The sequence below is a fragment of the Epinephelus fuscoguttatus genome, linkage group LG10, assembly GCF_011397635.1.
Source record: "Epinephelus fuscoguttatus linkage group LG10, E.fuscoguttatus.final_Chr_v1".
Lineage (NCBI taxonomy): Eukaryota > Metazoa > Chordata > Actinopteri > Perciformes > Serranidae > Epinephelus > Epinephelus fuscoguttatus.
The window spans coordinates 26,067,638-26,081,236 of NC_064761.1; the positions used below are offsets into that span (position 1 = coordinate 26,067,638).

The 13,599-nt window shown below is 41.3% G+C and overlaps 1 protein-coding gene across 1 annotated transcript; it reads left to right on the forward strand.

The window, feature by feature from the left end:
- The first annotated feature begins 241 nt into the window (after positions 1-241).
- On the forward strand, positions 242-9,495 carry timm44 (translocase of inner mitochondrial membrane 44 homolog (yeast)). Its single transcript, XM_049587502.1, is given in 14 exon segments — positions 242-287; positions 290-330; positions 877-981; positions 2,018-2,221; positions 2,317-2,397; positions 2,496-2,645; positions 2,791-2,927; positions 3,943-4,028; positions 5,383-5,475; positions 5,867-5,991; positions 6,447-6,497; positions 6,679-6,768; positions 7,739-7,849; positions 8,687-9,495. Coding segments are annotated over 14 exon segments (1,425 nt in total). The 5' UTR covers positions 242-256; the 3' UTR covers positions 8,807-9,495.
- Positions 9,496-13,599: the final 4,104 nt, after the last annotated feature.

Here is a 13,599-nt window from a genome sequence, read left to right on the forward strand (position 1 = left end):
GTAGGCTTGTCAATGAACAGTTAAGGTCATCAACTAAAATCTTTAACGTGCTTAACACACCTACGCCAGAGTAGTCACGTGTTCTTAACATTTAATGACCCTGTAGTAATGATCAGGATGATGCTAGTGTAAAGGTACAGAGCACTGCACGTGATTGAATAATGCATTTTTTTTTTAAACGAAATATGTAAAATACGCAGGGTAAAAACATGTAGAGGTAATGAATGAGCTCGCGAGCCCTCCTCCCCTCGAGGATATGGAAGGTCACCACCGGAAGAAGGTCATAGCAATACATTCAAGATGGCGACCCCCTTGTGTCAGTGTTACCAGGTGAGTGTTTGGGAGCTTTCGTGTTAAATAAAAGCATTTAAACACCACCAATCGACCAGGGGAGAACTTAAAATGTATTTTTGAACTACCAGTGTCATCAGTGATGGGTAGTGTTTGACTATTTATTTCCGTGACGAGAATGCTAACAGCGTTAGCTAGCTAAGTTAGCTCTTTGAATGTGCAGCTGTAGCGTTAGAGCCGGTGTTTGAACTCTGAAGCGCAGGTCGAAATCTTTTTCCAAGTGAAATATCATTTTGGGCATCTAGCTGCATGTTCACACTTCCTCCATGCCTTGTACTGAACAAAGCATATGTCTATAAATCATAAACGCGCTTACTTTATTGGCTTTTGTTACTAACTGCTTTTCTTTCAACACTAATGACAGGCCAGTCTCATTTTACATTTGACATTTCAGTTAAATATTACAAGGTTTTGTACAGGAAGTGGTTTGTTAATGACATGACCAACTGTAAAGGGTTTGTCCTAAGCGTGGTTACAGAGCAGTCCACTAAAGTTTTGAGGGTGACTTCGTGTGTCTGTCTCCAGATGTGTGTAAGAAGAGGCTTGGTGAGATTCCCTTCCTCTTACATGCTACTTCACAACAGACCCAACGTCTACAGGATACATGGGGTCCTATCCTGCTCTCCACAGGTACCAACACCTGACATATGCTGAGTTACTTCCATATCTCCATCTGGATATTCTGTTCTTTGCAGGCCATGTGTCACTATCTGCCATTGTGGAGGAGTTTCCTGATGTGAGGTTGGGTTACACTCTCAGCCCCAAAAGTTTTTATGACTTTTGGTTTTGGATAGTGTTGTTGTAACCTAGCAGAATAATCAGAGTCAGTTGCCAGCATTGGGTTCACTTGGGTAGTACTAATGCAGTCTACTACAACTGTCATGTAATAAATCCTTCCTTCATGAAGTACAGTCTTTGTTAAAATTATTTTTAAAGAGGTGTTAATTTGACTATGGAGAGGTTTTTCTATTATTTGGCCTACCCTTAAAGTTATTAAAGAAACAGAAACACCTGCCATTTAGTGTTGTCAAAAATATAGATTAATTGGTACACTTTCTGCAGCATCAGCACACCAGTACCTGCTGCACTTTCCTGCTTTCTCTTAAAGGAGATTGCCAACAAAATAAAGAATTCCAATATGTTATTTCCATCCTGCTGTTTTCTGCCACTAACCAACAAAATAAGTGATTGTTGTCATGTCTTTGCATTATTATAATTCTCTTTTGATAAATATTTTAACTTGTATGCCCTCAATGGCAGTTTTTCCCTGTGGTATCGAAAATAGTGGAAAGCAGGATTTATTGCAGGATTCGTGTATTAGACTGCATTAATTTGTTAAAAAAAAATATAGAGCACTTTCAAATGACAGAAATAGACTTTATTCCATGAGCTGGCATCTGCATTGACATTTTTAGAGCTCTGAAGGAAGCACACATTAGCAGAAACATCAGCTCTTGGCATGAACCGTGCTATAGTGCATATCTATCATGTGCTGCTGCTGGCTTTGCAAGCTATTATGCTTGTTTCATACTGTAATTTTATCAAGATATCTTGAGTAGTAGGGCACACCTCCCCTGCGAGTCATACGTTTAGGTTTAATTGAACTGTTCCAGACATGCTTGGAGTAAATTAACAGCATGTTTTTTTTCTTATTCATACCAACAAGGTGCTTCAGTCACCCCTTCTGCAGGTACGGCACTTGTCAGGGGAGAGAGGCGGAGGCAGAAAAGGTTTCATGGGGGAGCTTTTGGACAACATCAAGCAGGAGCTGAACAAGAACAAGGAGATGAAAGAAAACATCAAGAAGTTCCGAGAAGAGGCCAAAAAACTGGAGGAGTCAGATGCATTAAAACAAGCTCGAAGGAAATATGTGAGTACTTGGCCACACGCACAAAAACACAGCTTCTATCCATTTTGTAATGAAAAACTAGCATTAGGTTTACCAATACGCTATCTATTTCCCAGAAAACTATAGAGTCTGAAACAGTGAAGACCTCCGATGTTCTCAGGAAGAAGTTGGGACACCTTTCTGAGACAGTTAAAGAGGTAAATGTGCTCAGTATCTCAATCAGATGTCATATAATAGATGTCCAATCTATTTGGATCCATCCACTATAACAACGGGTCACTCTGTGTGTGTACAGGGCCTAGAGGAGGTCAGTCGTTCAGAAATTGGGAAGAAAATCAAGGATGGAATGGAGGAAGCAGCCAAAACAGCAAAGACCTCAGCAGAGTCCGTCTCTAAAGGTGGAGAGATGCTTGGGAAGACGGGTGCGTTCAGAGCAATATCACAGGTATGAAGTCACTGTGGTTATGGTGGTTATGGTGCAGATATATTTCCTCGTTTACTGAAAGTCAACCTGCAGTTACTGGTTTATGTGTCTCTTGAATAATGAAAATGCATGATCATTGAAACCTAATCCTTTCTTCTGTTTTCAGGGCATGGAGAGTGTGAAGAAAGAGATCGGTGACCTGGGTCACACTGGCCCTTATCGGCCTCCTGCCACACTCAGGAAGAGGAGTGAGTTCTCCTCCAAGGGGCCAGGGGATGGCAGCAAGGTCTTCGAAGCCAACGAGTACGTGAGTGCCCTCTGCTTTGCCCCGATACTGAGATGGGGAAGCCTCTTGGGTTCAGAGAGACAGCTGATGACACTTATATGGCTCCATACATTATTATTAAAAATGCAGGAAGTGAAACCAACTTAAAGCTGAAAAGCTTAGAATCACATCTGGTCAGGTACCAAGACACTCTCTTTCTGTACTACTATTAGGAACACTATTGGGCCCTGACACACCGTCAGTCGAGGTCGAGCTGTCAGTGAGCGTCTGTTTCCCTAGTTTTTGCTGTGTGTCCCACACCATTGGCACTAGTTTGCCTTGTCTGCTTTTTCCGGACGATTTAGCATGTTAAATGTGCCTTCGAGACGGTATCACTCTGACTGGCAGTTCAGCTCAGTTCAGAGAAGAGAAACAAAAGTGAGGAGAGCAAACAAACAACTAAAGTCAAGTGAGCATGAGATTGAAACAGTCTTGTTATATTATGTAAGATTATTCTTTTAGCCATTGAGCTCTAGCAGAAACGGTAGTAATTGTTCATGTCATTGGTTGCTGGCGTGCAGTAAATATCATTTGTTCTTTCAACATCAGGTTGTGTTGTTGATTTGCCATCTAGCTAATAAGTGTCTACAATCCATCCTGTTGGTCTTTCTTTTTTGAATGACAAATGCTGCAATGAAGAGTTATTTCCTCTCATGCAGGTGCAGAACATATGGGCTAGTTGGCCATTGGCTGTAATCTTTGTGGTGTGTTCAAGTGCAATTTTTTGGCTGAAACACAGGCGACATGAGGCGGCGCAACAGTCAGCCTTTGTTGCCACTAGCTCTTTGATGCTGGTGTGTTGTGTCTGGGTCTTAGTTACAATTCTCAAGGCTGAATTTTGAGAGTGTTCCTATACTGTTCTTGCTATGAATACAGCAATGTCTTCCTCTCTTGGTCAATATGGTTAAATGTGATGGTCAGAATGAGTGCAGCAACACAGACACCTGTTTCCCTCGGCCCACTGTTTGAAGCTTTATTGTGTGTGTTCTTCAGGGAAGCTATGGGTGTGGTGCTCCACAAAGACTCAAAATGGTACCAGCAGTGGAAGGACTTCAAAGACAACAATATGGTCTTCAACAGTAAGGACCTCTTTTTCTTTCTGTCTCTTTCTACATCATTGTCTGTTTACTCATACTCAGCATTTAACGAGTGTACCAGCAGTTTTGTGTTGCATGCGCAGTCAGTGATATGATAAATATACAATTCTATGTGGGAAAAGAGTCATAAATGAAATGGGGAACCTCCACTCTACTTGATTTGCAGAGTAATGTTTAAGTTAAACAACAATGTGGGTAATCAGTTTGCAAGAATTTTTGGGTATGCTCATCATTCAGGTCGTCCTGCATGTGATGCTGCTATTGTTGTAAGTGTTACACAGCTCTGGTTAGATAAATGAATCTATAGCAAAGTTGTCCAAGTGCTAAAACTCATGTAAGATATATTTGTGCCTGAGCCTGGACGTCGTGGAACACTTTATTAACCTTTAAGCTCACGAGGCTCACTAATCAGCATGTGCTGAAAGTGCCTGTTTAAAGAAGGTGCTGCTATTGGATCCGGTGGAGAGTGTGTAACACAGGGGTGTTAAAAAATGAACATCACTGTGCTGATTTAATCGACATTATGCACATTAGTAGGGGAAACAGCACTGATGATTAATTATGTGTGGACAGGTGAAAAAAGTTACCGGGGTTACAGTGAGGACATTGTGCAGAGTCAGCAGGTCTGCAGCTATGTGGATTTCCATAGATGCTGTTGCAGCATCAACACTTTTTTCTCTCCTAAATACTGTGAAGTACTGTGACCCAGAACATCAGGATTCAGTAACAGGATAAATCTACAGCAGATCTGCTTTTTGGGCTGATTTAAGCCTGCAAAATAATTGCTCCTCTGTATCTTCAGTGGAAGTGGTAATATGGGATTTCATATGACTGCACAATATCTTACACAGCATAAATAAACCCACCCACAGCACTCACATGGTATAAGTTCTGTTTAAAAGCTTTGGTGTCTAGTGGGAAAGTTTTGCACCATAGCCCAACCGTGCTAGATAGGCTACATGGTGTGTGTGTGTGTGTGTGTGTGTGTGTGTTTCTCTGTGAGTGCACTGAATCAATGTGAGTGTGTGTTTATGTTTATCTATCAGGATATGTATTGGAACCACACCATAATTCATCAATCACCCAGCAGCGATGCACAACAGCTTTTTGCTGAGCCTCAATTTTTCCGCCTTTTCATTCCTCACATTGTCTAACCAGCAGGCCCTGTGGGATTTCATATTTTTGACACCAAGAATTACGTTTATCTCTCTGTATGAACTTACTATGGATTTTGAAGGATATGCTGATCTAAGACTTGTGTGTGTATGTGTGTGTGTGAAGGAGATTGAAGCCTTTGTTTTCAACTTTAAACCTCTCCTTCTTGCGTTCACTGCAGGGTTCTTTGAGATGAAGATGAAGTATGATGAGAGTGACAACATCCTCATTAGAGCATCTCGTGCTGTCACCGACAAGATGACTGACATCATAGGTGAGAGACCTCTGGTGGGATGTAGTCTGCATTAATCACACTGAGAGGTTGAATCATTGTTTAACAGAAAACATGCAAAGTTGTGTGTACTTGAGGGTATCTACAGGTACATATAAATTCTGAAAAGATTACGTTCTACCGCTCAAAGATATTTCTTTTCATTTTTACATAAAGACAGATTTAAAGTGATTTAAACTTTAGTGATCAGCACAGAATGTAAAGCCGTAGTAAGACATGTTACGAGTCCAGCAGTAGATCATTGGACATCAGCAAATACACAATGCATTTGTTGTAAGTGAAACACAAAACTACTTAGCTGCAGTCTGCCCACCTGCTCATTATCTGATTGTTAAATGCCGTGTGTTTCCTGTCAATGTTCATGTGTGTCCAGGTGGGCTGTTTTCAAAGACGGAGATGTCTGAAGTACTAACAGAGATTTTGAAAGTGGATCCAACCTTTGACAAAGATTCTTTCCTTAAGCAGTGTGAACGAGATATCATCCCCAATATACTGGAGGTATGTTACAGTGCAAACGATGCTGGAACCAGTGACTGTGTAACTGAATTGTTTTATCCATTTGAGAAATGTTGTATATGAATCAAGTTGGGACAAACGGCAGACGATGTTTCTGACAAGAGATGTTTTATTTTTATGCGACATTGAATTACAGTAGATGAAATTATGATTTTTGGATCAAGATGTACAAATAAAAGTCAGTGTTGCAAAGAATAATTGTACCTTTAAGTCACTTTTGCACAGCTGAAATATAATGGATAATTATGAATTATAAATGCTGATGAGTGAATTAAGTCCCAGTGCACGTCTGTTGACTCAGTGTCTGACACTCAGTGGGAAGAGTTGTACGGTTTGATGGCCATGGGCAGGAATGACTTCATGTGGCGCACTGTGGTGCATCCTGGGGGAATGACTCTTGTTCTTTATATGCTGATGTTTGCTCTGTCTCCATGCAGGCGATGATCAGAGGGGAGCTGGAGGTACTGAAGGACTGGTGTTATGAAGCGGTACGACCTTTCTCACACAGGAGCTGAAACACAGATACCATAGGCCTCTTTTTTTACTGATATGTAAAGACAGCAGTCAGACTGCCCACAGAGCACTGTGGTGAAACTGGTACACACATTGGGTGGGTAGCTGTTTATGAAATGTCTTATGTTATCTTTTTTCTCCACATTGCGTGTGCAGACATACAGCCAGCTGGCACACCCGATTCAGCAAGCCAAGGCCATGGGACTGCAGTTCCACTCTCAGATCCTGGACATCGACAATATTGATGTAAGTTTATCCAGAATACACTACACAAGATGAATAATGAAGCCTTGAGTATTGACAGTGCACAACACTTCCAGGTTTTACTAAATCTCAGTTAACACAGTCTGCAATTAATACAGGTGTACTGGTAGGCACTGAAATGTCTAGAGTTTTGGCCTCCTGTCAGTAGCTGCTGGTCTAAATGACAGTTGCTGGTTGGAATATTTTTACAAACCAAATAAAGTAAAATACATTTTCATAAACAAATGAAACAGGTTGTGGTTATCAGTTTAAGGCCTCGATCACAGAAAGCATTTTAGCAGCTGGAGGCAGCTTTTTGGAATTGTTTTAATGAGAATTAAGCTTTTTGCTCGCAGTTTTTTGCGTTATGACGCACCTCACAATTAAATTGAATTAAAAATTAAATGAAAGGTAGATTGCTCAAACGGCAGGGTTAGTGTAAGAATGTGATGGGGTGGTCACCTGGCAGCAATAAAATGGCGCAGCATGTGTTTTGTTTTGTTTTCCACCTGTGGCCTTCAATGTTTAAAAAGAAATTGTCTTATCCGTGTCTTTTTTATTGGCTTTGCACCGCTTTGTTTTCCTACATGAGAATAACAACACTAACAGTCAGATTTAAGCCATTTTAATGCACAATTGTGTCACTTTGACTTGAAGAGCTTGTGGTTACTATGTATATGGTGATCTGCAGGGACAGACAAAAGTTTGCAAATATGCTAAATTAAAGCATGCAACCAAGTCAGGCAAATATCAGTGTTGTCAAATGTATGGAAAAGTTATGAGCAAGTGTTACTGGTCTTTAAAAATGTTCTGTATTTTGTGTTTGAGTGGAACCATTTTAGCCCTTGCAGAAACTCTATCAACCATAATTCCTGTATTTTTAGGTCTATCTTGAGCCACATCAGCACTTCAGTGCTATCTAAAGATAATGCTTTTTGGTTCAGTGAAGTGAATATGTAATTCTCTTCTCCAGCTGGCCATGGGGAAGATGATGGATCAGGGTCCAGTGCTGATTATCACCTTCCAGGCTCAGTTGGTCATGGTGATCCGAAACACCAAAGGAGAGGTGGTGGAAGGAGACCCTGTGAGTCACACATACACAGATAGATACAGAACACAAACACATCAATCTGATTTTCAAGAGTCTGCTGTGTGATAAAGTTAAAGAGCATCTATAACACAACAAATGTAAATGTAATTGCATTTGTGGCATGTAATGTTGTAGAAATAACACAAAGCTTTAGCTGGCATTTTGTCATAATCACAAATGTGCACCAACAGAATGTTAGGAGACAATTAAGCCACTTTTTATTTGGGCATGGCTTTTATTTATTAAGACCCAGGACCCAGGACTAAAGCTTTATTGGTTATAAATCAGCTGTGTGGTCCACTCAGGGCTCCTCGGGGACACCTGTGATTGGTAAAGAGGTCAAGGTATCCACTCAGTACCATGCAGCTGGCATCTGCCCAGTGCTTAGATTAAAAGACTATTGCAAGAGGATTAATGGTGGATGTTCTGTTTTATCAGCTGAATCCAGACTCTGTCCTTACGGACTACAGTATTAAGTGTCTCTTCCTCTCATCCTCTCACTGGTATTCCTCATCTGGTCGCAGACTTTTAAATCTTTTTCTGCTTTCAAACTTTTTTGGTTGTAGAGACAAATGGGCCAGCGAGGTATTGACTGGGCACAGCTAACTCAAACATAGTCTGAGTCATCACTCTTGGTAGCTAAATCATTTTCACGAGTACATTGACTTGTATATATAACCCATACTGACATTACATTAGGCTAACATAATCACAGAATAGCTTTGATTTGTCTAAAATCCCATTTGAAGTGTGTCTGTCTTTCGTCTCTTACAGTAATGATGCAGAGCTGAACAGTTAAGAATAAGTGCACCCATCTGTTTCTCCCTTCAGGAAAAAGTGATCAGGATGATGTACGTGTGGGCTCTGTGTCGAGACCAGGAGGAGCTCAACCCTCATGCTGCCTGGAGACTACTTGACATCTCTGCCTCTAGCACCGAACAGATCCTCTAAGACTCTTTGATACGCCCAAGACACTCAGAGAGAGAGAACATACTGTACCCGAGCAGGCCCTGGAGCTGGCTGGGAAAAAGGGGAGGGGGACGTGGACAGACACCTGGGACATGGGCTCATTTCACAACGGAAATATTGTGGAGTAGTGCTGCTAAACGCTAGGTGCTTCACTGCTCCTTTTTTAAGTATGCTGGCTTTGGGTTCAGTCACTGCAATCCCTGGGATCTCTGAATGCCTCTAACTATTCCTGTGGCTCACACTAGGGGGCAGTAGACTACCAACAACACTCATTACTTTATGCAATGCCTTTCAATGTATTGAAGCTGCATGGTGCAGGGCAACTGTTAGCATTAAGGAGTACATGAATTCATCTAACCTGGGTTCTTTTATTATGAATAGGAGAAAAATGTGGGAATCAAGGGAGCTCCTTGATGTCAGTATGTCAAAAATGATTTTCCTCTGTCCACCAGTCCCTCACACTCTCTCTCTTCCTCTCCGAGGCGTCGTCATCATGGTAGTGGGTGGTGGTGTGGTGGCCAATCAGTGCTCTCCTTGACCCTTGTTTGTATGATAATCGTCCACTGTAATTATTCAGATGTGAGAAAGTCTATATTTATTATGAAAAATAAAGAATGACCCCTGTTTTTCACACTAACAGACATTTTTGAAAATAAATTTCTATCAAGTATTTTGTACCCTCTGTACCCTGCATGTGGTTAAGCTTCTCTTCTGATCCACAGGATGTCATGTGATTGCTTCTGGGGCAGTTGCTAATTATTTTTTGTAAAATTAATTCCTCAAGTGGGATTTCAGTGTTCGCTATATTTCCTTTGGGAAAAATGCTGTTTCGGAGTGAGTTTTTACAGTTGTATTTCCAGAGCACGGCTAGAGCACTCATTTGCTTTGAGTGGAATTTAGCTTCCTTTGTAAAGCGGATCGTAGTGAATGACTCATGAAAATTTGGCAGCCACAGTCCTGACTTTAACACTAGTGCCATCATACAGTTGTGTTCAAATTCACGCTCTGACCTTCAGTGTTGTGTAGAGTTATAAGTCACTGCTACATGTGTTCAATGTGCCATGTCGTTGCTCTGCACACCAGAGCCACATGGCCTCCAATCATCAACCCAACCTCTCTTAGATGAATGAAACGATGGAGGCTGCGAAGGCTAGATGGCACCCATTTCACCAAATCTCACCAACAGTCTCTCAGCCTTGTCAGATGTGCCGTCACACAGCTCCGTACAGATGGTGGGATGCAGAGCAGCATGCAGCGTTGCCTGCTCTCACGCAGCAGGATTGATTACAGCAGCCTTGGTTGAGACAGTGGGGGGGTTGCTTATAAACTTGCATGTTGTGTACACCTGCACTGTACTATATGTCTGTCTGTACATGTAGACCAGCAGCTCCACTGTTCCAAGGCTGTCCTGGATGATGGATCCTCTCTGTTGCTGGGTTGTGCTGAGATTGCAGCTCCCCAGTGTAGCGCTCATCGCTCAGGGTGCACCCCCACAACTCCCTCACACACACAGCTGTCAACACAGGTATCCAGAGGAGCCACCCTGGAGAGCTTACTGCTGGGGACACATGGTCAGCTGGATCCTCTCAGACCACCTACTGACCAGGAGATCTGACTCATGTTTGTGAGTTTGCACCACAGCGTTTTACACTGAGCTGACCTTAGAGTGATTTACATACCTCCCCAGCAGTGTGATAATCAGCTCACAGCGTTGTTAAGTTTGCTCACTGATGATGATCCATCACACTAAATATTTAGTCCCCTTTAGTTTTTGTGAAAACTACTGTTTATTATTCCAGCGGGAGCTCTTTTGAAAAGTGTTTGTTGTTGTTGGTGCATTCAAACATTTACCACCTGAGGCAGAAGGAGCTGGGTAGCGCTGGGTGTTGCACATGGATATGTTATCAGAAAATTAAACCCTGAAGACACATGTAACTAAACCTGTTTATTGTGAAAAAGAATAATCTATTTGGTATTAGCTTGCCTTTAAAAAGTCAAGAAAAATAATCGAGCTTGCAACAGTGTTACGACGTAATAAAAATGTCATTTGGCAAAAATGTATAGAATCCTCGACCTGGGAAATGGTTTGCAGTATGTAAAGTATATCAGAATTAGATAAAATATGTACACAAACAAAGCTTGTATTCACTGGGGCTGTACAGTTAATAAAAACACATCAAAATACGTCAAAATGCATCAAGTAAGATGTGCCACAACAGTCCATTATGAATAAAACATTGTGGTGCAACAGAGATGCTCCAGCCTAAAAATCATATACCAGACGTAATGTAACATGCTTGTTTGGTACAGGCCCCAGCAAAAATCACATTGTCACCATTGTTATATTTTTCCAGTGAAAATGAAATGCATGAACTACCATTTTCACTAAAATTGTGACTCATGTTTCAATCTCAATATCTGTCAAAATGATCACAATATGATTTTTTTGCCTATCGTTCAGCCTCCCAAATAATCACCAGATCTAAACCGTACCTTAACCTCAAAGGAAACTTTGGTATTTTGATCCTGGATGCTATTTTCCCATGTTTTTGTGTCTAAGTGACTAATGGAGACAACAACTTTTAAAATTGGTGCAGTATTGAGAAAGAGTGACGCAGCTGCAGCCCCGAAACAGACTGCAGTGTGATCCCTACGGGCTATTGCGCACTGTCAATTTAAGCCAATTAAAAGTGCTTGTTTTGCCTCTGACAGGCTCAGATTGTTACTATAAGTGTCTGACAACATAAATGAAATGACCCCAGGGAAGAATTAAACAATTCTTTCTTACCTTACACCGATTTTGTCTGTTTGATACTGTTTCACTCCAGAAGAAGTCTTATTCTCCTCCAATGTGGCATAGAAAAGTTTTTAATGTTTTCCACATGAAAAAAACAAACTCGTGGAAACATGTCATGGGTCATCTTCCTGCTGAAACTTATAATACATTAATGAAAGGACAATGTTTTCTAGAATATAACCCTCTGAGACATGACGGACTGATGATGGGACTGAAGTCTTCTAATACAGTTATATATAGTAATGAGGATGGACTCTACTGAACAATGTTGTCTTGTATTATTTTGTGCTGTCTTGTGCTAGTTTACAGGGTTTATGTTGGTGTTATGGAAAGTAATTAAATTATTATTAAAAAAGAGGAAGAAGAGGACTTGTTCTGAATCTTACAGACATTTCCATATTGTCAAAGTTAGCTAAATATTCAGCCATCACATTGAGAATCTCTTAGATAAAACTAAGCTAAGCTCTCTCCTTGAGCGAGACTTGGACACAAGACCAGGAACATTTCTCTGTAGGGTCTTCTTCCTTATGTCACTTAAAATAACAACGCGAGCCTGTCAGTGGCAAAAAGAATTCAGTGGTGCACAGTTGCCCATTGGAATTACATTGCAGTCTGTTTTGCTGATTCGGCTGTAGAGGTCTCTCTCAACACTGGACCAGTTTTAAAACACTGCTGTCTCCATTAGACACAAAAGCATAAGAAAATAGGGTCCAGGTTGAAAAATACCCAAGTTTTCCTTTAAAGCCAACTCTAATGCCAAACCTTGATGCTAGAAATAGCTTACCTACTCTAGTCTAAACTAACCCTAGAAATAACCCCTACTTACACAAATAATCCTCCCTTTAAAGGATGACCTCATCTTACTATGTCATTTGGTCCTGGGACAAGAGTGCATTCTCACAAACATTTGTTCACACTGTACCTTAATGCTGAATGCACAAGATGCCAGGACACACACATATACACATGTGTAGTCTACAGTTTTCTGAAGTGAGCTCAGCGGGGACACTTTGCTCTGACTCACACATACGCAGAGTACAAACGTCACTGTCTGAAGAGCTAAGAAGGTAACAGCTATGCAGCTGGCCAACCGGGGGCTACTCTCACATGTACGTCTTTCCCCCAGACACACACACACACACACACACATACACACACTGAAGTGTTGCTCGGTCATGTCCCAAGGAAGTAGGGCAGAAGTGTCACACAGACTCTCTCACTTGACGGCTGAATGCTGACATCCCGCTGTGGCCTGGGATCCAGGTTGGCAGCTGCAGCAGGTCTAACAAGCAGAGTGACAACTTGAGCAAAAAAAAATAAAAAAAAAATTGCACGTCACAAAGCAGGGTGCAAGAATTTAACACACGCTTTACAGTCTGTTTAATGGTGTTAAAGCATTCACAGGTGACCTTTATGATAAATTCAGAAACAAAATGTCAGTGAACAAAAACACTAAAAGAAACAAAAGATCATGAGAGAAAATATCACAGACTGTGAAAGCTTTCAGAGTGATGCCATCACAGTAAGTGACTGCGGCGTTCAGCACCACTTACGGTTACGATTCATCTTTGTATCACAAATGGAAATTTTCCAACACATGTCACGTGTCTCTCGCCTGTCAGTCGTCCTTTTATCTAACATCCGCCCCATTTCCTTTCTTCCCTGTCATCTGTCTGATGCCCCATTAACTATGCTGTCCTTGAGCTCCCTTGGCACACAGTCTCCTTAAGGCCGATTTAACCAGCATCGTCCTATCTCTAGTCCTCCTTCCATCTAATTATAGCAAAACTATACAGGTTAACTTCATCCTTTCCTGTATCTGATTAAATCAGGTAGGAGAAGCGATATAGTGGCAGGCAACAATTACCATCTGACTCCTCTGAGCAGCAAAGAAAATACAATTTTATGCATCAGATATTTTCAGATGGGCTTAATGCAACATGACATTGTTCTTGATCTCGAGTTGAGCGTCGGCTGC